General features: G+C 45.1%; 1 protein-coding gene across 1 annotated transcript in view; it reads right to left on the minus strand.

The window, feature by feature from the left end:
* The window catches only part of LOC126474696 (uncharacterized), a 163,411-nt gene that overhangs the window by 54,211 nt on the left and 85,446 nt on the right, over positions 1-23,754 (minus strand). Inside the window, exon 5 of the mRNA XM_050102174.1 lies at positions 20,789-20,916. Within this exon, the coding sequence (XP_049958131.1) occupies positions 20,789-20,916 (128 nt within the window). The remainder of the gene's footprint in view (positions 1-20,788; positions 20,917-23,754) is intronic.

Genomic DNA, 23,754 nt, shown 5'->3' on the forward strand with positions numbered 1-23,754 from the left:
TTGTCAGTGTGTGTGTGTCTGCTTCATTTTGTTGACTTTTACTGTAATACATAAGAAACACGCTTAAGAGCACAGCCAAAAATACACAAAAATGGAAACCCGATACGTCCCGTGGTCAACTCTATAAATAGCCCAGCATACAAACTGTCACAAAAACTGAATAACATACCGATGAAAAAATATACATATGAAACAACAAATTCCATAAAAAACAGCCTGGTTCTAGACAAAGAACTAAGAACCAGAAAGCTCCCCCAAGATGCACAGTTTATATCACTTGACATCACCAACCTTTATTCAAACATACCCATACAAGAAGCTCTAACAGTAATACAAAAGAACCTTATGCAACGCAAGAAACTTTCATACACAGAGATTGTCGAATTTATGGAACTCCTTCAGTTAACCCTAAGTTATAACTTTACCTTTAATGACAACATTTATAAGCAACCAGATGGCCTAGCAATGGGCTCATGTATATCCGGTACCATAGCTGACATATACATAAATCACTTAAAACAAAAATTATTTGACAGCCAAGAACCTTGCCTAAAGAAAACAGAATTTTATAGGAGATATGTAGATGAGACACTACTGTTAGTGAAAGGAGATACCAAAGACATCACAGACATTCTTAATCATTTCAATAATCTAAATGAGAAAATGAAATTTACAGTGGAATATGAGCAAAATAAAAGTATCAACTTTCTGGACCTAAATATTACAAGACACAACAACACATGCACATTCAAAATTTATAGGAGAACACAATGACTGACACCACAGTCCCTGCAACTTCATGTCACCCAAATATCCATAAACAGGCAGCATACAGGTCAATGCTACATAGGGGAACAAAAATACCATTGAACCAAGAAAACATGCAACAAGAAATAAACACAGTGAAAAAGATTGCAGTTGCCAATGGTTACAATGCTTCCATGGTTGACACAATCTTAGATAAAGTGAAGAAAAACCCAGGTACAAACTGCGCCACAGAAGAAAAAGAGAAAAACAAATGTATATCTAGAATTCCATACATAGGCAATGTATCACAGAAGTTTGCAAATATTTTCAAAAATCACAGAGTAAAAATTGGGTTTTCTACATCTAATAAACTACACAAAAAACTAATACATAAAATAAAGTGTAATCATGATCCATATTCAGACTCTGGAATATACAAGGTAACATGCCAGGAATGTTCATAGTTCTATGTAGGACAAACAGGCCGAAATATTAACACCAGATGCACAGAGCACATTACAGCATACACACACAACAAACACACTACATCAGCAATAGCAACACACATACATAATACAGAGCAAAATGTCAAAGTACTCCACCGACTAAATGAAGGACATAAAATGGATTGGCTTGGAGAACTGGAGATATATTCACATTACAGAAAATATGAAGATAAAGTATTAAATGAAAAACTTGAAAGTGAATCAGTGAATTTCTTCAGATGTTTCGATAATATACTTAAATAAAAATAGTAAAAAATAGAAATAAGCACAATAGTAAAATCAATATAAGTAATTCATGAACCAAATTGTTAAGATAAATAACCTCTGTACAAAAGCATATCATAATCTGTGGAAGACCTATAATTTTATCCCTGTGTACTACCTGTAAGAAGATCTTTGTAACTGTTTTGTTTATATAAGATATATTCGATGTGTAAAGTGTACAACAAGTTGTGTGCGATGTTAAGTGTGTGTGAGACTCTACACAAATGGACCATTAGAAAACTAAGTACAAATTCTTCTAAATTTTAGCCACTAACCTCACAAAAAGAATTGATACCCAACTAAAAATCGCGTGTTTCTTATGTATTACAGTAAAAGTCAACAAAATGAAGCAGACTCACACACACTGACAACATCAAAAGAAATAGCTTAATAAACACCAAAAAAACGCACTTGAAGATGGGAATTATTTCTCGAAACGCGTCGTGTGAATAGTAAAATAAAGAAAAACTCGTGACTGGTAGCAGAAGATTTATTTGTTTATAAACAAACAGTTTGTTATATTTGTACAGGACAGCTTCAGAAATAAAACAAGAAATGGGGAGGTCCTCTAGAGAATCGATGGGGAAAGGTACCATACACTGTCTGATCCGTACATCCCTCTGTAATGCGGAATTTACCATTAGATGCCACGAGCGGCGGACCCCCCCCCCCCCCCCCCCCCACTATCAAAGAAGGCGGAGAGTATTGTGTTGTCAGTAAAGAAGCAGTGTCAACGGTATGGGTCGGTAAGGAGAACTCAAGTGACTTCCAACGTGCACTAATGTCCGATTATAGCTGCTTCATACTTAACGTCTGTCGCTTGCTGCTACAGCGTCGCCACATCGACTGTTGCCTATTATTTACGTATTTATTGCAAATTTAAAGACGTGTTACCTGACGTTTTAAACAGGTCATACATTCTACCGTTTTCGTTTGCCACCTTTTCTGTAGTTTTTGTTTTGTTGGCAAAGAATAATACTTAAAAAAGAGAAACACATAACAATAATTTGAGGTTGACATATAAATAAAATTTTGTTGTTTGAGATGAACGTAAAAATACGCCCATGCCCTAGGGAGGACTCGAACCTCCGCCGGGACCAGTCGCACAGTCCATGACTGCATAGTATGCTCTATTCTTAACTATTATTTGACTGACATCTGCAATTTGTTAGTGCATTTTGGCACACTATATCTGATTCATAATTTTAGGAGTCTTATTGACTGTTACATCCCAGCTTCCTTCTCCTCATGTTCGTCTTCAGTGTCTTTTTTGTCGCTGTCATTGTGGGTGCCGCTGTCCACCTCCTGGAGATTGTTGTTACGTTGCATATAGGCATGTCTGTTATGTCGTGTCCTCAGGTACTGTCCATGTGTCGTTTTTGGAACACTCTTTGTTAATGCATGTATTTGTGGCCGTTTTCTTTGTCTCTTATTGCTATGTATATATGTATGTTCCTGTGTAGTATAAGTGTAGTGTATGTCTATTGTTAGCGTGCTGCCCGCAGAAGAAGACAGTGTGTTCTGAGAAACCTTCTTCTCCGCTGCCGTATCGGCCGCCGCACAGCAGCCGTCAAGTCGGCGCGGCGTGCTACAACACGCGCGGCACCAACACCGACTCAAAGGAAGGCCTCGGCGCTTGTTCGTGACGTCACGTCAGCTAGGCACTGCAAACGCCAGGTCTGTTGCAGGCATACTCACAATGGTGGTGTCTCCCTCCATGACACAGGAAAATGTGAAACTATTGGCGGTAGTTGACCAACACAGATTGTTCCGAGAGATTTCTGCAATCAATTAATTGTGCAGTTCATTACACTTCTTAACAAATAGTGTACTCCTGAACTAAAATTTTCGCCTGTTTTAAGGACTGACATACAAAAACAACTTAATGGTTCAGCAGCAACAGAATTCGTGCTTCTTTACCTTATTTGTAAATCTGAGGAAGTTACGTTTGTACTGGATTGCTTATACAAGAAACTGTGAACATATTGGTGCTCTTCTTTAGGTATCTTGGTTGACTATGGGGTGAGGAGCACTAAATGTTAATGAAATACACTCCTGGAAATTGAAATAAGAACACCGTGAATTCATTGTCCCAGGAAGGGGAAACTTTATTGACACATTCCTGGGGTCAGATACATCACATGATCACACTGACAGAACCACAGGCACATAGACACAGGCAACAGAGCATGCACAATGTCGGCACTAGTACAGTGTATATCCACCTTTCGCAGCAATGCAGGCTGCTATTCTCCCATGGAGACGATCGTAGAGATGGTGGATGTAGTCCTGTGGAACGGCTTGCCATGCCATTTCCACCTGGCGCCTCAGTTGGACCAGCGTTCGTGCTGGACGTGCAGACCGCGTGAGACGACGCTTCATCCAGTCCCAAACATGCTCAATGGGGGACAGATCCGGAGATCTTGCTGGCCAGGGTAGTCGACTTACACCTTCTAGAGCACGGTGGGTGGCACGGGATAGATGCGGACGTGCATTGTCCTGTTGGAACAGCAAGTTCCCTTGCCGGTCTAGGAATGGTAGAACGATGGGTTCGATGACGGTTTGGATGTACCGTGCACTATTCAGTGTCCCCTCGACGATCACCAGTGGTGTACGGCCAGTGTAGGAGATCGCTCCCCACACCATGATGCCGGGTGTTGGCCCTGTGTGCCTCGGTCGTATGCAGTCCTGATTGTGGCGCTCACCTGCATGGCGCCAAACACGCATACGACCATCATTGGCACCAAGGCAGAAGCGACTCTCATCGCTGAAGACGACACGTCTCCATTCGTCCCTCCATTCACGCCTGTCGCGACACCACTGGAGGCGGGCTGCACGATATTGGGGCGTGAGCGGAAGACGGCCTAACGGTGTGCGGGACCGTAGCCCAGCTTCATGGAGACGGTTGCGAATGGTCCTCGCCGATACCCCAGGAGCAACAGTGTCCCTAATTTGCCGGGAAGTGGCGGTGCGGTCCCCTACGGCACTGCGTAGGATCCTACGGTCTTGGCGTGCATCCGTGCGTCGCTGCGGTCCGGTCCCAGGTCGACGGGCACGTGCACCTTCCGCCGACCACTGGCGACAACATCGATGTACTGTGGAGACCTCACGCCCCACGTGTTGAGCAATTCGGCGGTACGTCCACCCGGCCTCCCGCATGCCCACTATACGCCCTCGCTCAAAGTCCGTCAACTGCACATACGGTTCACGTCCACGCTGTCGCGGCATGCTACCAGTGTTAAAGACTGCGATGGAGCTCCGTATGCCACGGCAAACTGGCTGACACTGACGGCGGCGGTGCACAAATGCTGCGCAGCTAGCGCCATTCGACGGCCAACACCGCGGTTCCTGGTGTGTCCGCTGTGCCGTGCGTGTGATCATTGCTTGCACAGCCCTCTCGCAGTGTCCGGAGCAAGTATGGTGGGTCTGACACACCGGTGTCAATGTGTTCTTTTTTCCATTTCCAGGAGTGTATCTTGCGATTGTACACGTTGGGGGAGGGGGACAGAAGAAGAGGCAAAAGAGTGATACTTGTTTTATCAAATAAATTTTTTTTATCTTATAATGTTTCTCCTTTCAGTTGCAAGAGGGGAATATTTATCTTTTCTAATGTGCATGTTTAAAAAAGTTTAAGCTCGGCATTATTTTCGATGTGTGAAGCTATTTTGTTTCCTGTTTAGAATTCCTTTCTTTGAAAACGACTGTGATCTAATGACTGGCAACAGTTGGACATTTACACATGTAAATTAGTTCACATTTCCAGTGACGATGTCAAACGAAAATAAATAAATAAATAAAAGAAACGAGTTCATTGTAAGGGGGTTGGGGTAAGTTTCGATAGCAAAATGGATCAAGTAAATATAGTTACTTGAATGTAAAATTTCCGAAGCTTGCAATGGGGCAAAGGGTCTTCTCATATTGATCTACGTTTGTTTCGACAGGATTCAGTAACACAGAACTATGATCTTCATCTGCAGCTTTACGATAGTAAGAAAATCTTTCATCTAAATAAAACTGCAGAATCAAAAACAATACCAAACATTTTGTCCAAAAATAAGAGATTTATAGTGATAAGCACGTCCAGGCGTTTCTGCCTGCAACAGACCTGGCGTTCTAGGTGCCTAGCTGACGTGACGTCACCAACAAGCGCCGAGGTCTTCCGTTGAGTCGGTGTTGGCGGCACACAGCGAGTACCACCGGCGCCGCACACGATGTCAACAACTGGCACAAGTGAACGCGTCGTCGCGGGGTTAGCGGCAGCGTACACACCACTATCGATACGGATTACCCTGGCGGCGCTGCCCTTGCCACCAGAGTGGGCAACCGTATAAGGGCGCCATCTACCAACACTCTGATTGGCCGGACCTGCGGATTTAAGCGAGCTCCCTGAGCCCATTTAACCAGTTCAATCTTCGCCGATGACCCATTCCCGCTCAGGCTGCGGAGTTGAGCTAATCGCTGCACGTAAGCGCTAGCTCTCCAGCATGTTCGGACGTCGCGGAAAGGGAGGCAAAGCTGCTGCCCTGCTGCAATTGCTGGGCCTCGTGCTCGGCGCATCAGAAGACGGGAAACACAAGAAGACGGCGGAGCGGAAGGAGCAGTGTTATCGCTGCCAAAAACTTGGCCATGTTGCCAAGTACTGCCGCAATGCAGTGGCGTGTTTTCGTTGTGCGCAAGCACACGATTCGCGCCACTGCGCCAAGAAAGACGCCACACGCTGCTGCGCCAATTGTGGCGGCCCTCATGCGGCGAATTACCGCGGCTGCAGCTACATCAAGAGCTGGAGTCGCGATGACAAAGTCTGGCGGAGACACAAGATCACCAAGAAGGCGGACACAGCCGAGGCCGTTGCGTCCTCGCCACCCCCCGCCTCTAGCGGATCTGTGGTGGCTGATGACGTGGCTGTACCACCGGACGCGGTCAGCGAGGCGTGCGCCAGGGTTCGCGCCGCCGCCGACGAAGAAATTGCTGCCCTCAAAGCCGCAATGGCGGAAGAGAGGGCAACACTCCAAGCCGAGCTGGCCGAGGCTCGGCTGCTGGTGCACAGTCTCCGTGATGCACTGGCCAGCCAGCCCCTCCCAGCACAGAAGAAGGACGCCGACACGCAGACTGCCGCCCCCGTGGAACCTGTAGTAATACAGGAAGCCACGAGGGTGGAAAAACAAGACGCAGCCGCACAGACGATTGTCGTGGCTGAGACCATGGCAACCCAAACCATCATGGAGGAGGCTCCTTGCCCCCTCTCAAAGACGCAGTTGCAGAAGGTAGTGTCCATTCACTTGGACACTCTCAGGTCCTACAACGCCCGCCCTCCTCTCACGCCTGTCCAGTGGGAAGCTCTCTTCGTTTCAATAGAACAACAAGAGCAACAAGAAGACTACGCAAGCCAGGAACAAGGGGCGAGGACCGCTGAAGACGCCGACGCTGCCAACTGGGAGGATGTGACACATCCTAAAGTGTCACAAGCAGACACTCACCACAACAAGAAGAAGAAGAAGGACAAGAAGAGATACCCAGACGCCAGAAGGACCTAGAAGACTCCTTTCCTCATTGTGTCCGGCACCCATCACCATCATCTTCATCATCATTAAACATCCGCTCTGACAGTCACCGACTGACAGTACCAGGCGTCGACAGGGCCAGTTAAGTAATGGCCCCTAGCCGATGCATACTTGTCAATTCACGTGACAAACCGCCTGTCTCCGACAGGCAATTCACATGAACCCAAATACGCACAACCGTCCCAGTTATTCCCAAAGTCCCAGCATACCTCAACCCATCTCAGTGGAGTAAATGTCTAACGACAACAAACTCCCCCTTAACATCCTCAAGAAGAGGAATTCAAGTGCGAAGAGAGTCGCCGATGACTGTGTTACTACCCGGCTGCTGGATTCACGACGACCGAACCGTACTGTGGCCTCCCTGGCTGGAAATTTGCGACGCGTCGGTATCGACTGGTTGGCAGTGGTTTGGACCCGTATTCTCTACTAGTGGCTCTGATTTCTCCTTGGCGCTACAGCCAGCGAAGTGTTGTGTAGTCAAACTTAAGTTTCGATTTGAGTGACAGAAGGTCAAATAAATTTGGTTATCACGGAATATTTGTTGTGTTATAGTGCGGACATAACATCCGCATGTGCGTGTGGGAGTCTGCCTCAGTTTCACGCGTCTTCAGTGCGTGGGATAAGGTCCGTGTCCAATTAAGAAATGTACCATACCGCGCCTGGGATCGATATGTTTCATTCTCAACCGCTCATGTCAACTAGGAAGTCGCACAGTCTACGTCCCTTATCACTTACATCCCAATCATGTTGCCATGTATCCAAAGGCCAACTTTTTAGATGAGTTGTCGTCTCTATCGGTACACCAGTCATTGCATGTACCTTATCGAATCTGCCCATCTTTAACTAGTACCTTACAGCTGTGTATTTGATCGTAATATCTGTGGGCCATATTCCGAACACCATACACAGTGCATCCATTGAGATGGGGCCGACGGCTCCAGATAGATACATCTCTACTCTCGTCTGACTGAGTCTTTGTTCGTGACCAGGTTCAGTCTGTGTGCCCACGTTTTTTTTTTTTTTTTTGTGGTTTTAGGGCGCACAACTTCAATGGTCATTAGCGCCCTGACTACGTTAAGAATGCACCACGAGGCACAAGTTTAAAACAACAACTAAAAGGGAAAACACGATAAAAGACAGACTGACAGGCATAAGATTAAAAAAACAGCATCATCAAATGTCCTTAGAGAGGTTTGTCAAATTGATAAAACGAAGAACGCGAGCAGCTGCTCGTGGGTCATCCGCTAAAATGGCATCTAGAGTACATGGCAGGCTAAGATCAAGACGCAGTGTGTTAAAATCCGGACAGGACATTAAAATGTGGCGGACCGTCAGCAATTGCCCACATGGGCAGAACGGCGCCGGCGCAGCCGTCAGCGGATGGCGATGGCTGAACCGGCAGTGTCCAATGCGTAACCGGGCCAAAACGACCTCCTCCCGCCGAGAAGGGCGGGAGGAGGACGTCCAAGCCGCGGGAAGAGGTTTCAAGGCCCGAAGCTTGTTGTCTGTAAGTGCAGCCCAATCGGCATGCCACAGCGATAAAATGCGCCGACAAATTACCCTGCTACAATCCGACGAAGGGACACAACAAGGAGCTGTCCGAGGCTGGAGGACCGCAGCCTTGGCCGCGGCATCTGCAGCTTCGTTCCCAGGGATACCGACATGGCCAGGGACCCACATAAAGCTTACCGGAGAAGTGTGCCCACGTGATAGCTGCGAAGCTGAGTACTGATTCTAAGTAGTGCGGAGTGTTAAGTTTCATCCCAAAGGCACGTCAGCAATCATGTTGCGGTCTGGGGCGCCTTGTCACGATCTGCGCTCCTCCCCCTGTCGGAGGTTCGAGTCCTGCCTCGGGCATGGGTGTGAGTGTTGTCCTTAGCGTAAGTTAGTTTAAATTAGAGAAGTAATGCGTAAGCTTAGGGACCGATGCCCTCAGCGGTTTGGTCCCATAAGAACTTAACACGAATTTCCAAATTCATGTCGTACTGGTAGCAGCAACATCATGCGTTCGCGGGGAATGCTATTTTCGCTAAGGTGAATCTGTCGTGCGCGTGCAGCGTGCCTTTCGTAAGCATTTAGATTCCTGCTAGTGGGACAATATTGAATTGGGTAAGAAATTTCCGTGCAGCTGCCAGTGCATCGAATCGAAACTCAAAACGCCCTCGGAAACCCTTCCGAACTCCCGAGAACAGCGAACGTGTGTGTAGTTGTTTAAAGGAAAGCTCTTGTCGTTGGTTACGAAAACATGCCCAAGCGGCCGGCCGAAGAGCTTGCAACAGAACATCGAATTCACCATGAAATTTACAAAATTCTTCCGGCAGTTACAAAAGATGTGTTCAAAAACTGAGCCCATCATTTGTCCTATGCGGAATTTCAGAAGTAAACTTGAATAAATATTGTACTCTGTGTAAAATGTTCAACCTTGTATCGCGGTTACTTCGTGTACTATTCAAATTCCAAATCGTCAAAGCATTGTGAAACACCCTATATCAGGACATCCCTATGTAAAGGAACTGACTACTAGACGTCACGATAGCCGGACCTGAGAGAACTGTGATGTTATAATTCGCTCCACGAACGATGGCGGTTCGTGCAGGTAGAGACACGGACGGGAATTTCATTGTTGCCGGTTCCAAGCGCCGGTTGCGGTAAACGTAAGCAAGTGCTCTGCACTTGAAGAGAGCACTTATATTGCAAATTATGTCTCTCGCTTGCTTGTGCAGAATTTTGTCGCTTACCGCCTCTGTCCGCTGTGACAACTTGCAACAAATGGAATAAAAATTCGCTAAGTAAATTTGCTAAGATCAAGTTTAATCCTCACAATGGCTAAGAAGAAGACCACAGTATTGAAAGATCATTGGCTGTCAAAGAATGCGGGACGTAGATGCGCAGAACAAGCCTAAACTCGTCTGCCATCGTTCGTGACTCCAACAGCAGTAGAGGAGAAACAGCAGGAGGGCTCAGTGATTTCGAACGTGGACTAGTCATCGGATGTCAGCAGAGTAGCAAAGCCAAATGTGACATTCCAACCCTTCTAAAGCTGCCCCAGTCGACTGTTGGCGATGTGGTTGTGAAGTGGAAATGTGAAGGAACAACCAGAGCCCAGGTAGGCTCAAATGGCTCTGAGCACTATGGGACTCAACTGCTGAGGTCATAAGTCCCCTAGAACTCAGAACTACTTAAACCTAACTAACCTAAGGACATAACACTGATCCATGCCCGAGGCAGGATTCGAACCTGCGACCGTAGCGGTCGCGCGGATCCGGATTGTAGCGCCTAGAACTGCTCCGCCACTCTGCCGGCAGCCCAGGAAGGAATCGTCGAGCATTTTCAAGTGTGGTTGAAAAAAAAAAACCTCATGAAATCAGAGGAAGGAATTATTTGTGACTTCGAAAGTGCTACCACCAGTGACCAATGACGATCTGTAAGGATTTTAAAATCATGCGGTACAACAGTTGAGCAACCCCTCGTAAGTCACACATTTCTGTAGCTAGTGGTAAGTGATGCTTGAAGTGGTATAAAGAAGGATGAGATTATACAGTGGCTGGCTGGAAGGGAGTGAGACTCACGTTACGCCGTGCTGCAGTCCGATGAAATAGTTTGAGTTTGGGGAATGTCTGGAGAACGTTACATGCCGAACAGGGCTTGTGGCAATCCGATGGTAAAATTTGGGTCTGTCGGATGTGTGGAGAACATTACAGAGCGGACAGGGTGAGCTGCAGTCTGCGGGTGTTTGCTGTGGTGTACAGGGAGATGTCGAAGTTGAATGGCTGTAGATGGATGCAAGACAAAATTTTTAGTTGTTGTCATGTATGACAGCTAAGTGTAAATTCATGCAGGTGAGTACGAGAAACAAACCTGTAATGTTCGGATGTAGCACTAGTAGTGTGCCGTCGTTTAAATACCTGTGCGTCTGTCTGTGGTAGGTTGTTATGGGACCAAACTGCTGAGGTCATCGGTCCCTAGGCTTACACACTACTTAATCTAACTTACGCTAAGGACAACACACACAACTATGACCGAGGGATGACTCGAACCTCAGACGGGAGGAGCCGCGCGAACCGTGGCAAGTCTCCTGAATCTCGCGGCTGCTCCGGCGTAGCGTTGCAAAGCGTTACGACATGGAACGAGCATGCGAGGATCGTAACAGGGAAGGTGAATTGTCGATTTAGATTTATTGGGAGAATTTTAGGGAAGTGTTGTTCATTTGTGAAGGAAATCGCATATAGGAAGCTAGTGATCCTTATTCTTCAGTGCTGCTCGAGTGTTTGGGATCTGCACCCGGCCGAATTAAAGGCAGACATCAAAGCAGTTCAGAGGCGGGCTGTCAGATTTGGTACCGATAGGCTCGAACATCACGCAAGTATTACGGAGACGCTTCGGGAATTCAAATGGGAATCCTTGGAGAGAATGTGACGTTCTTTTCGACGACCACAATTAAAAAAAAATTAGAGAACCGGCATTTGAAGCTGACTACGAAACGATACTATTACCGCCAACGTACATTTCACCTAAGGACGACGAACATAAGAGATGTTAGGGCTCATACGGAGGCATATAGACAGTCGTTTCTTCCTCGCTCTATTTTCGAATGGAACAGGAAAAGAAATGACTCCGCCGCGCACCGTACTGTAGCTTGCAGAGTATGTATGTAGATGTTAAACAGTGGAGTGAGGAAGAGGTGGTGTTGTGATATGGAAGCGTGCTTAAGTAATTGCTAAATGTCAAAGGATATGAACACACTTTAGTCTTGTGTCCTGCGACAGTAGAGGAATAGTTCGGACAGGATGATTTTTTATTACAGCGTGACAAATGCACTCTGTCATAAAGCACCAACTGTGAGGCAATGGTTTGTGGACAATAACATGCGTGAAATTGGCTAGTCTGCCCAGAATCCCTGCCTGAACCAGTTGGAACACCCCTGAGATGGCTTAGAACGACGAAATCGCTCCAGACCCCCCCCCCCCCTAATCCAACATCGCTAGTTTCTCTAGTCTCTTCTCTTGAGGAATAATGGGTTGCCATTTATCCACAGACATTCATACATATAACAGAACGTGTCCTCAGCAGAGTTGGAGCAGTCATAATGGCGAAGGGTGGACGCACTCCATACTAACGGGCCATAATATATGTCTGGACACATTTGATCTGGTAGTTTATGAAGAACACGCACTGGAAGAGGGGAGAAGAGGATAGCACATTTGTTAAGACTTCAAGGAATACCTTACAGGTAGTATAAGATTTTGCAGAAGATAAAAATTGTAGGGGAACTCAAAGGTTCGAATATATCCAACAAGTAATTGAGGATGACGGGGACTACTCTGAGCTAAAATAAGACTGACGGGGGGAAAAACCCAAGAGAACAGGTAGATCCAGTTTTCCTAGATTTCTGAAAGGTGTTCTATACTGTTTCGTGAGTAAATCCGTCTAAATCGCTTAATGTATTTTAATGACGTCGTTTCGGCTGCTGCCATGCTCAGATCAAAACTTGGAACCTGTAAAACAACGTTCAGTGTCAGAATCTGACACTGAACGTTGTTTTAGCAGAAGTTCTAAATTTTAAACAGATCACAGCAGTAACTGTGAAAGGCTACAGTACCGCCCGACATTGAAAATAGGTACAACATTTTTCGTTATTCTTGGCAGAACAACATATTTTTTGTAATAATAACTTAATTTCACTTAATACACCGAAGCCGGATACCAGTGTAGGAAAGAATGACAATTTATTTATTTAATTGATCACATGTGCACTCCCACAAAATAAATCCCTACACCCAGTTTGGTGAGATCTGTGAAATGAATGAATGTATCGTCGTCTGCTAACCACAGATAGTGAATGTGCAATATATGATCATCTTTGAGATGGTGCTTTGGTCACCTTTGGCGGAGCCAAAGAGATGAAATTTACCTGAGCTTTGAGCACCTGAAATGTGGCTGACCAATATGGTAGCAAAGTGCTCCCCCACTTTGGCAGAGGTGCGAGATGACCTGAAGAACGGCCATGTTTCAGCACTCTGCCGCTGGATCTAGTTTTGGTAAGACCTGTCTTAGGTGTGCTCCGTAAAGACAAAAAGAGTGGAGAAAATGGTATGCATGTGAAATACTTAAGAGTAGTTTGGAATAATTATTTCTCTATTTCAGGAACTTTTGGGGGGAGAATTAAATGACAGGTAGGTAATATTAAGGAGATCGTAGTAATCATCGGAAGTGACCAACGGTCACAGTGAAACCACGCGTAGCAATAAGTTGAAATATTTGCGACTGCTAGTGCTAAGTTAGAATACTTGGGAGTGCTAGTACTAACTTGAAATACTTCCGAGTGCTAAAGTTAAGCTGAATTCCTGGCGTGTGTACTATAAGTTGGAAATATTTAAGAAATGGCGTGCGCAGGACTTGAAATTAAAGACGAGTACTTCCACGTGGTGAGTACTGTGTGAGTCTCAATATGTGTATGAGTCAAAGGATAAAGAGAAGTACTCGTCCATGGTATCAGTTGAGGACTCACGTGTGTGATGAATATGTTCTTAATATTACTTTGCGCGTTATGTTTACGTGTGACGCTGGATTCAAACTCAAATACTCTGAGAGTGAAGCAAGGTGAGTCAGCTGTCTATCCAGCAACGCCACTTGGCTTGCATTGCACAGGAAGATGTGCATATATCCTCCAGAGTTCGTAGTAGGAAAGAAAAGTTAAGAAGTGGGGCAGTGTCGCGCGAAACTGGGATGAATACTGATAGAAGTGGGAAAACTGAAAGTTATTTGATTCTAACGTTGTGACTATTCTTTTTGTTGTATTGTATGTTGCCAGTGTGATGTATTTCATGTAATATAAGTATGTTGGGTTTGCATGGGAGAGTAGTAAGATAGGTTCAGAGGCAGTGGGTTATGCATGTTCCTTTTTGTACCACTCGGTCTGGAGGAAATTTTCGTGATGATGGGTGTGAGAGTCGAAGTGTGAGATATAGCAAAAGATCCACCATCCTATCCAGAAAGTGCACTGTAGCGTTAGATAATTACGAGACCATAAGATAGAGAATCACCAATGTAAAGCCATACCCACTGGGCGGAGTTTCTCATGTGTAATTATTGTATAAAAATGTAATAATAGAATAATAGAATTTATCGGAATAAAAAAAAGATAGTAAAGAAAAAAGATTGGTGGCCTTGTTCTTCGAATAGTGTGTAGTAATGATATTCAGAATTTATGTGTGCGCCATTCACATTCAATGCGATGGCCACGTGTTGATCAAAGCCGTTGAGTAAGAAAGAAAATGTGCGGTGCGTAGTGAACAATCAGAGTTGTGCAAATTACTAATAGTCAGAAGTGCGTTATCCGTTTCCGTTGAGTAATGTTCAACCATGAGAATAATTTGTAGCTCAATTGTGAGCACTAGATCTCATAATCAGTCATTGATGTTTTGCGATAAAGAAGCATAAATCCACTCGTTTGGCAGACCACTCATCTTGCAGGCCTCACTGCTTGATGCCACAGTATGAGCATGTGGGTGCCTCTCAACTGAAACGACGTTATAAATAAATATGTTAAGCGATCTAGACTGCTCTAATCACGAAATGTTCCAATGTTCACAGACGAATTCAGGAAAATTACTTCCGTTTTGAATATGTTCGACACTGCACCACATCGTTGACTAGTTATCAAGATACGATCGTATAGACCATCTTCGCAGCTGTGCGTTTGATTGGAGGAATATTTCAGTAACAGAACATAGTACATCACACATATGCCGTGTGCGGCACTATGAGATGAGGTTGGCACTAGCCGCCTAGCGTGGTCATGCTTCCTCTCGGCGGTGAGTGACCAGTCGTCGCGGGAGATTAGCGAGAGAGAGAGACAGTCCCAGCGTTGGCGCGAGAAGGAAGGAAGCGGCGGACACAGAGGAGTGCTGGAGTTGTGGACGAGCAAGCGGCGTACTGGAATGTTGGACGCTAAGATTGCTTCTGGATGATGCAGTGTCACTGGGGAACTGTGTACGGCCAACGTTACCTCCCGGCCTGTTTCCTGTTCATTTGGCCGGCTGGGGTGGCCGAACGGTTCTAGGCGCTACAGTCTGGAACGGCGCGACCACTACGGTCGCAGGTTCGAATCCTGCCTCGGGCATGGGTGTGTGTGATGTCCTTAGGTTAGTTAGGTTTAAGCAGTTCTAAGTTCTAGGGGACTGCTGACCTCAGATGTTAAGTCCCATAGTGCTTACATTGAACATTTATAAGGTTCTTGGTAAAACTGTTTGAGTTGCTCTTTCATTTGACATATCATTTATAACTGTTAGTTTAATGTAATAAATATTATAAAGCGTTAAAACCCCGATATTCATTTATAAACACCCTGTATTCTATAGTTCACTGCTTAATCTACAGGTGGACGTAAAAACGTTCCAGAGACAAAGGCTGAGGCCTTCAGAATCGAGCCGACTAGAACAAAGAACCGGTCGGTGGTTAGCCAGTGGATCGTACATACATCCCAGCGTGGTACCAGTTTTCGGTGGATGTTGGCTGTGCCTTTAAACATGTAGAATGCTAGTATTGTGCTCTGTAGCAATTTGTAAGTGGGAGAAGAACCTGTATGAGCTACGTAAATGGTCAGGCTACGTCCGTATAATACAGAAACGAATGCCGCGCTTAGCATCGTCATCTCTGGTAACCTGTTGATTTCATCAGCAGCGCAAAAATACTTGGGCAAGTATTTATTGTATATTCTTTTTTGGTGAATATAACGACAGAATTTACTACGAGTCTGTATTCAGCTTGTCATTGCTCCAAGTCATGTTAGCTGTGATAGAATACTGATCCGATTCCTAAAATCTGCCGGGGTTTTACAACTTTAACGAAAGACAGTAAAATCTATTCCAGCAAAGCTTGTTAGTGACAGATCTTGACGTAAAATTCATATACTGACCTGAGAAGAGGCACAGCGGTGTTACTTCTGGCCTCACGGGGTGAGGAACCATTTGGTAGGGCTGCAGGATACGGATGGTAGTGATAGAGGGAACTCTGACAGCGCAACGGTTTGTCACAGGTATCATGTGTCCTCATGTGTTGGATCTCATGCGACAGCATCTTGGTGCCATTTTTCAACAGGACAATGCTCGCCCACATGCGGCACGTGTCTCTATGAACTGTCTGAACGTTGTTGAGATGCTATGGCGGACAGAAAGTTACCCAGATCTGTCCCTGATAGATCATACACTCATGTTCAGAAAAAGCAGAACACCTTGAACGACTAGAGATAGGACGCTCATATTCACAGCACTTGTATATTAGTATGTTCTGCAGAAATGATTAGCATTTCAGTCACTTCGGTTCAGCAGTTGCTTAGTAGGCACAGGGTGCACCATGGGCTGTGATAACATGTTCCATGTGTGATGGCATCGACGCGTATGAGTCACGAATGGCATCGTGCAATGTAGGCATCCACGGTGCATTCACCTGTTTCCGAAGTTCATCTGTGGTGCTTGGCACTGGGTAACAGTGCTGCACCCGTCTTTCACCATATCCCGTTCATTTTCGATTGGCGTCGAGTCTCGTTATCTAGTGGGCCAGGGTAAAAGGCTGACGTCCTGTGACACGTGTTCGTGCAGCAACAGGTGGTAGTGCATTATCTTGCTGAAAAACGGCGTCTGGGGTGTTGAGCAGAAAGGGCATGGCTTCGGGTTGCAGTATGTGATTCACATAGGTCACAATGGTCACAGTGCCCTGGACACGCACCAGTTGTGATTTGTGGTTGTGCCCAGTAGCACCCCACACCATAAGGCCATGAATTGGCGTTGTATTTCTCTTGCGAATGGAGTCACTGTGATGCCACTTCCTCTGTCTGAGGCGAATCAACATGCGGACATCATTTCGAAACACATAGAACCTGGATTCGTCCGAAAACATCGTCCAATGCCATTCCTGTCCCCAGTGACGTCGTTCCAAACACCATTGCCGTCTAGCATGTTTCTGCTCATTCGTCAAAGGCAGGCGGAGAAGCGGACCACGTGCACGTAACCGATGCCGTCATAAAAGGCGACGGACTGTCACCCCTGATAGTGTACAATACGTTACACTGTTCCACCGTTGCGCCAGAGTCGAGGAGGACGCAGATCTGTACTACAATGCCATTCGGAAGAAGTGTCAATATTCTCGGTAGGAGGTGTGGGTCGTGATACTGACCTATCTCGTTGTGGTTTACTGCCTTCCGTGAACCATTCAGCACACACCTGTTGCACTACCGACACACTTCGTCCCACGCCAGCAGCAATTTCCCAAATGTATGCATCACATCCTCTGATGCCAATAACGCACCCTCTTTCAAACTCACTGATTCGACGATACAGTTCGCGTATATGTCTGCGAGGCGTCCTCAATGTCTGCTCAGGTCACACTGATCCATTACCTTAGGACTATAGCGACAATGAGAACTGCGGACACATTTTACCGGTAGGTGGTGTTGCGCCGCGATATCGATGTTGACCTTGAACCCGCGGGTCAAATGCTAATCGTTTCTGCAGAACATACGAGGGTAATCGCAAAAGTAAGGTCCCCTATTTTTTTATAAGTACATTGACCTTTTTATTCCTACAATGGTTTACACCAGTTTACTTCTTGAACATTTAGCTGTTTTTCGACATAATCACCATTTCTGTCGATGCATTTATGTAGACGCTGTGGCAGTTTTTGTATGCCCATGTCATACCAGCTCAGTGCCATACTGTTTAGAAAGTTATGAACCTCTTCTTTCACCTCGTCGTCGGAGGTAAATCGCTGGGACCACAATTAACGCTGACAGGTACTGTGAGACTCTGAAAAAACTCAAACGAGCAATTCAGGACCGGAGAAGAGGAATGTTGAGCAAGGGCGTACACATTCTCCATGACAACGCTCGCCCACACATCGCTCGGCAAACCGTTGCTCTCCTGCAACAGTTTCAGTGGAACATAATCACCCACCCGCCCTATAGTCCTGACTTGGCGCCCAGTGACTACCACCTGTTCCCTAGGTTAAAGGAACATTTGGCCAGAAAGCGATTCAGCTCAGACGACGAGGTGAAAGAAGAGGTTCATAAATTTCTGAACAGCATGGCAGCGAGCTGGTATGACATGGGTATACAAAAACTGCCATAGCGTCTACAAAAATGCATCGACAGAAATGGTGATTACGTCGAAAAATAGATAACTGTTCAAATTGTAAACTGATGTAAACCATTGTAGAAATAAACAAGTCTATGTATATATAAAAAAATAGGAGACCTTAGTTTTGGGATTACCCTCGTACAAATGTACATGTCCTGTGAATATGAACATCCAATCTCTAGCCGTTCAAAGTGTTCTGTTTTATTTGGACATGAGAGTATGTGGGAGCAGCTTGGAAGTAAACTCCGTCCCACTGACAGTGTTGCAGTTATTAAGGAGCAATTTTGGGTCAGCAGGAGAGGATACATCAGCTTTGTGAGACCCTTCCCAACAGAATCATTACATGCAGCCTAGTTGGAGCGGATGCAACGTCATACTGAGAACTGGGTTCATATTGAAGAGATCTTTGTAAATCTGACTCCATAACGTAATCACTGCAGTACATCACTTATCGTCTCAACCGCTGAAGTTTCGTTTCGTTTACACCGCCTCTTCTGGAGGCTTCACTTTCTTGTCAGGGAGTGTACAGGGCGTTCAGCAACAGTCTGGGAAGCTGGTAAGGGTTTTACAGGATAGGTTGTGTTAAGAAAAAAACGATTCGTTGCGCCGTTTCCGAGTTGTTGTTGTTGTGGTCTTCAGTCCTGAGACTGGTTTGATGTAGCTCTCCATGCTACTCTATCCTGTGCAAGCTTCTTCATCTCCCAGTACCTACTGCAACCTACATCCTTCTGAATCTGCTTAGTGTATTCATCTCCTGGTCTCCCTCTACGATTTTTACCCTCCACGCTGCCCTCCAATGCTAAATTTGTGATCCCTTGATGGCTCAAAACATGTCCTACCAACCGATCCCTTCTTCTAGTCAAGTTGTGCCACAAACTTCTCTTCTCCCCAATCCTATTCAATACCTCCTCATTAGTTACGTGATCTACCCACCTTATCTTCAGCATTCTTCTGTAGCACCACATTTCGAAAGCTTCTATTCTCTTCTTGTCCAAACTAGTTATCGTCCATGTTTCACTTCCATACATGGCTACACTCCATACAAATACTTTCAGAAACGACTTCCTGACACTTACATCTGTACTCGACGTTAACAAATTTCTCTTCTTCAGAAACGATTTCCTTGCCATTGCCAGTCTACATTTTATATCCTCTCTACTTCGACCATCATCAGTTATTTTACTCCCTAAATAGCAAAACTCCTTTACTACTTTAAGTGTCTCATTTCCTAATCTAATTCCCTCAGCATCACCCGATTTAATTTGACTACATTCCATTATCCTCGTTTTGCTTTTGTTGATGTTCATCTTATATCCTCCTTTCAAGACACTGCCCATTCCGTTCAACTGCTCTTCCAAGTCCTTTGCTGTCTCTGACAGAATTACAATGTCATCGGCGAACCTCAAAGTTTTTACTTCTTCTCCATGAATTTTAATACCTACTCCGAATTTTTCTTTTGTTTCCTTTACTGCTTGCTCAATATACAGATTGAATAACATCGGGGAGAGGCTACAACCCTGTCTCACTCCTTTCCCAACCACTGCTTCCCTTTCATGTCCCTCGACTCTTATAACTGCCATCTGGTTTCTGTACAAATTGTAAATAGCCTTTCGCTCCCTGTATTTTACCCCTGCCACCTTCAGAATTTGAAAGAGAGTATTCCAGTTAACATTGTCAAAAGCTTTCTCTAAGTCTACAAATGCTAGAAACGTAGGTTTGCCTTTTCTTAATCTTTCTTCTAAGATAAGTCATAAGGTTGGTATTGCCTCACGTGTTCCAACCTTTCTACGGAATCCAAACTTTCCGAGTTAATTAGCATTAAAGTTATCCAGTCAGGCAGTTGCGCTAGCAAATTGAAGGTACCCGCCAGAAACTGTGTCGCCAAATGGGGTCCTCGTTTGATCTGCTGAAGCAGAACAAGAGAAACGATACAAAAATTGGACTGGGACGGTAGTAAGGATCGAACGCGAACCAAAGGCTGAGCAGTCTCGTGCGCTATCATATACGCCATGAGGACAACTGACTTTTTGTATCTGGCGCGCCGCTTGAATCTGCGAGCGCACCGGCCTGATTTGCTGACTTGAATGCTGACTAACTCAGAAATGGCGCATCGTACTGAATTTTTTCTTAACAGCTTTTCAGATTGTTTCTGACCGCCCTGTACATTAATGCATTTGACTGTTGTCTGTACTAGTGCATTTTACTGTTGGAGGCGGTTTCAGTGACGCAGGATGGCTTTTTTAATGGCAGTGTTTAGCTGATGCTAAACTTAGTCAGAGGTGCAAATGGTGCATATGGCTCTGAGCACTATGGGACTCAACTGCTGTGGTCATAAGTCCCCTAGAACTTAGAACCACTTAAACCTAACTAACCTAAGGACATCACACACATCCATGCCCGAGGCAGGATTCGAACCTGCGACCGTAGCGGTCGTGCGGTTCCAGACTGTAGTGCCTTTAACCGCTCGGCCAACCCGGCCGGCTTAGTCAGAGGCTCTTGGTGGTTCTTAAACACAACTTTCTTCAGATAATGACACAGCCTTCGTACACATCTCCACTGCTCGCTATGCGTTCCCTACCTGTGGGGAGCCAGAGAGCGCGTGCGTCAGCAGGTGCAGGAGGGCCACGCCGTCTCCCAGCGAGTGGTGCACCCTCAGCAGCACCGGGAACAACCGGAACCCACCACCGACTACGCCATCCGGCAGACCTGCAACACACACGGAAATCACTTCCCTGCTTATTAGCTTGCTTTCTAGTTAAGTTTTCACAATGTTTCCATTCTGATAAACCATCCAAACTACCATTCGATGTTCCTTAAAACATCCTACATTATTACGAGCTTCTGGCGCTTCGTCGACGTCACAAAAAGAGTCATTTGATTTGGCACGTCTATATTTCTGGAACTAATAAACATATACAATGTATTTTGTTTTTTGATGAGCGGGAAACACAATAAAGCTTTTTTTCATGTCTTCATAGGTGTTCAATATGCCCCCATTGAGATGCACGGCATACGAGGTGCGGCTAGAAAAAAACCGGACTGATGCTGGAAAAAACATTTATTTACAATTATTTACAATTTCATGTTATCTCCTTCAATGTACTCTCCTCCTCGGTCTCTACACCGCTCCATACGAATTTTCCACTGTTCATAGCAATGCTGCAGATCATTTTCAGTAAGTCCATACATTACTTCCGTCGATTTTTCTTTTACTGCTTCAACAGTCTCAAATCTAGTTCCTTTCAAAGCTGAATTGACTTTAGGGAAAAGAAAAAAGTCACAGGGGGCCAAATCAGGTGAGTAGGGTGGATGATCTAAGATGGGAATGTTGTGTTTTGCCAAAAACGTCTTCACTGACAACGCACTGTGAGCTGGGGCATTGTCTTGGTGAAGGATCCATGACTTTTTTCTCCACAAATCGTTCGGTTTTCTCCGTACTCGCTCACGTAGGGTAGCCAGAACGCTAATGTAGTAATGCTGATTCACTGTTTGTCCCTCTGGTACCCAATCAATGTGCACAATCCCTTTGATGTCAAAAAAAAAACAATCATCATTGCCTTGAATTTCGATTTTGACATTCGTGCTTTTTTTTGTCGTGGAGAACCAGGAGTTTTCCATTGCATCGATTGGCGTTTAGTTTCGGGATCGTAAGTAAAAAACCACGACTCATCGCAAGTAATAGCATTTTGTAAGAAGGTGGGATCACTTTCAATGTTTTCCAGGATGTCAGAACAAATCATTCTTCGGCGTTCCTTCTGTTCAATTGTGAGACACTTTGGAACCATTTTTGAACACACTTTGTTCATGTTGAAACTTTCATGAAGAATCTGCCTAACACTTTCCTTGTCAACTCCTGTTAACTCAGACACTGCTCTGATTGTTAAACGGCGATCTTGTCGAACAAGTTTACCGATTTTTTCAATGTTTGCATCAGTTTTTGCTGACAATGGTCTGCCAGTGCGAGTGTCATCACTGGTGTCTTCGAGGCCATCTTTAAATCGTTTAAACCACTCAAAAACTTGTGTTCGCGATAAACAATCATCGCCGTACACTTGTTGTAACATTACAAACGTTTCACTTGCAGATTTTCCTAGTTTGAAACAAAATTTGATGTTAACACGCTGTTCTTTCTGTACACCCAACATTTTCCGACGCACAGACAAAACGTCAACTACTTAAAACAGACGCCACGGGCAGACTGAGTGCAGGAGGCAGATGAATCTCGAGCAGTAGGCGGAGCGAGAGTCACGTGACAGGCCACGCGACTTTCAGCCTTATTGCATTCGTTTTATTGTTTCACCAGTACTAGTCCGTTTTTTTCTAGCCACACCTCGTATGTCAATGCGGTCCGTCGGTCAGGAAGAAACAAAACGGAATGAAGTGGAATACGGAAGTACTAAGGAATGACGAGATACAGTTGAAGTTCTCTAAGGCTATAGATACAGCAATAAGGTATAGCTCAGTAGGCAGTACAGTTGAACAGGAATGGAATGTCCAAAAAGGGTCATCACAGAAGTTTGGAAAGAAAACAGAGATACAAAGAGGGCAAATGCGAAGAAACTATGGGTAACACAAGAAATACTTCAATTCATTGATGAAAGGAGGAAGCACAAAAATGTTCCGGGAAATTCAGGAATAGAGAAATACAAATTGTCGAGGAATGAAATAAATAGGCAGTATAGGGAAGCTAAGGCGAAACGGCTACATAAAAAAATGTGATGAAATCGAAAAAGAAATGATAGTCGGAAGGACACACTCAGCATACAGGAAAGTGAAAACAGCCTTCGGTGACATTAAAAGCAAGGGTGATAACATTAAGAGTGCAACGGGAATTCCACTGTTAAATGCATAGGAGAGAGCGGATAGGTGGAAAGAATACACTGAAAACCTCTATGAAAGAGAAGATTTGTCCGATGTGATAGAAGAAGAAACAGGAGTCGAATTAGAAGAGAGTGGTGATACAGTACTCGAATCAGAATTTAAAAGAGCTTTGAAGGACTTAAGATCAAATAAGGCAGAAGGAATAGATAACATTCCATCAGAATTTCTAAAATGCCGGCCGGAGTGGCCGAGCTGTTCTAGGCGCTTCAGTCTGGAACGGCGCGACCGCTACGGTCGCAGGTTCGAATCCTGCCTCGGGCAAGGATGTGTGTGATGTCCTTAGGTTAGTAAGGTTTAAGTAGTTCTAAGTTCTAGGCGACTGATGACCTCAGATGTTAAGTCCCATAGTGCTCAGAGCCATTTGAACCATTTTGTCAATGCAGTATTCAATCTGTTCTCACACTGCAACTAGTACGTCTTGAGTTACAGCTTCCACAGCTGCTGTTGTGCGATGTCTCATTTCATTCTCTGTTGGTAACGGAGACACATAAACAGAGGCTTTTATAAACCCTCACAAGAAATAATCACATATAGTCTAGTCCGGTGATCTTGGAGGCCAGTAATGTGAGGCTGAATCATTTAGGTCCAGTGCGACCGATTCATCAAATGGTTCAAATGGCTCTGATCACTATGGAACTCACCATTTGAGGTCATCAGTCCCCT

The sequence above is a fragment of the Schistocerca serialis genome, chromosome 4 (genome assembly GCF_023864345.2).
Source record: "Schistocerca serialis cubense isolate TAMUIC-IGC-003099 chromosome 4, iqSchSeri2.2, whole genome shotgun sequence".
NCBI classification, from domain to species: domain Eukaryota; kingdom Metazoa; phylum Arthropoda; class Insecta; order Orthoptera; family Acrididae; genus Schistocerca; species Schistocerca serialis.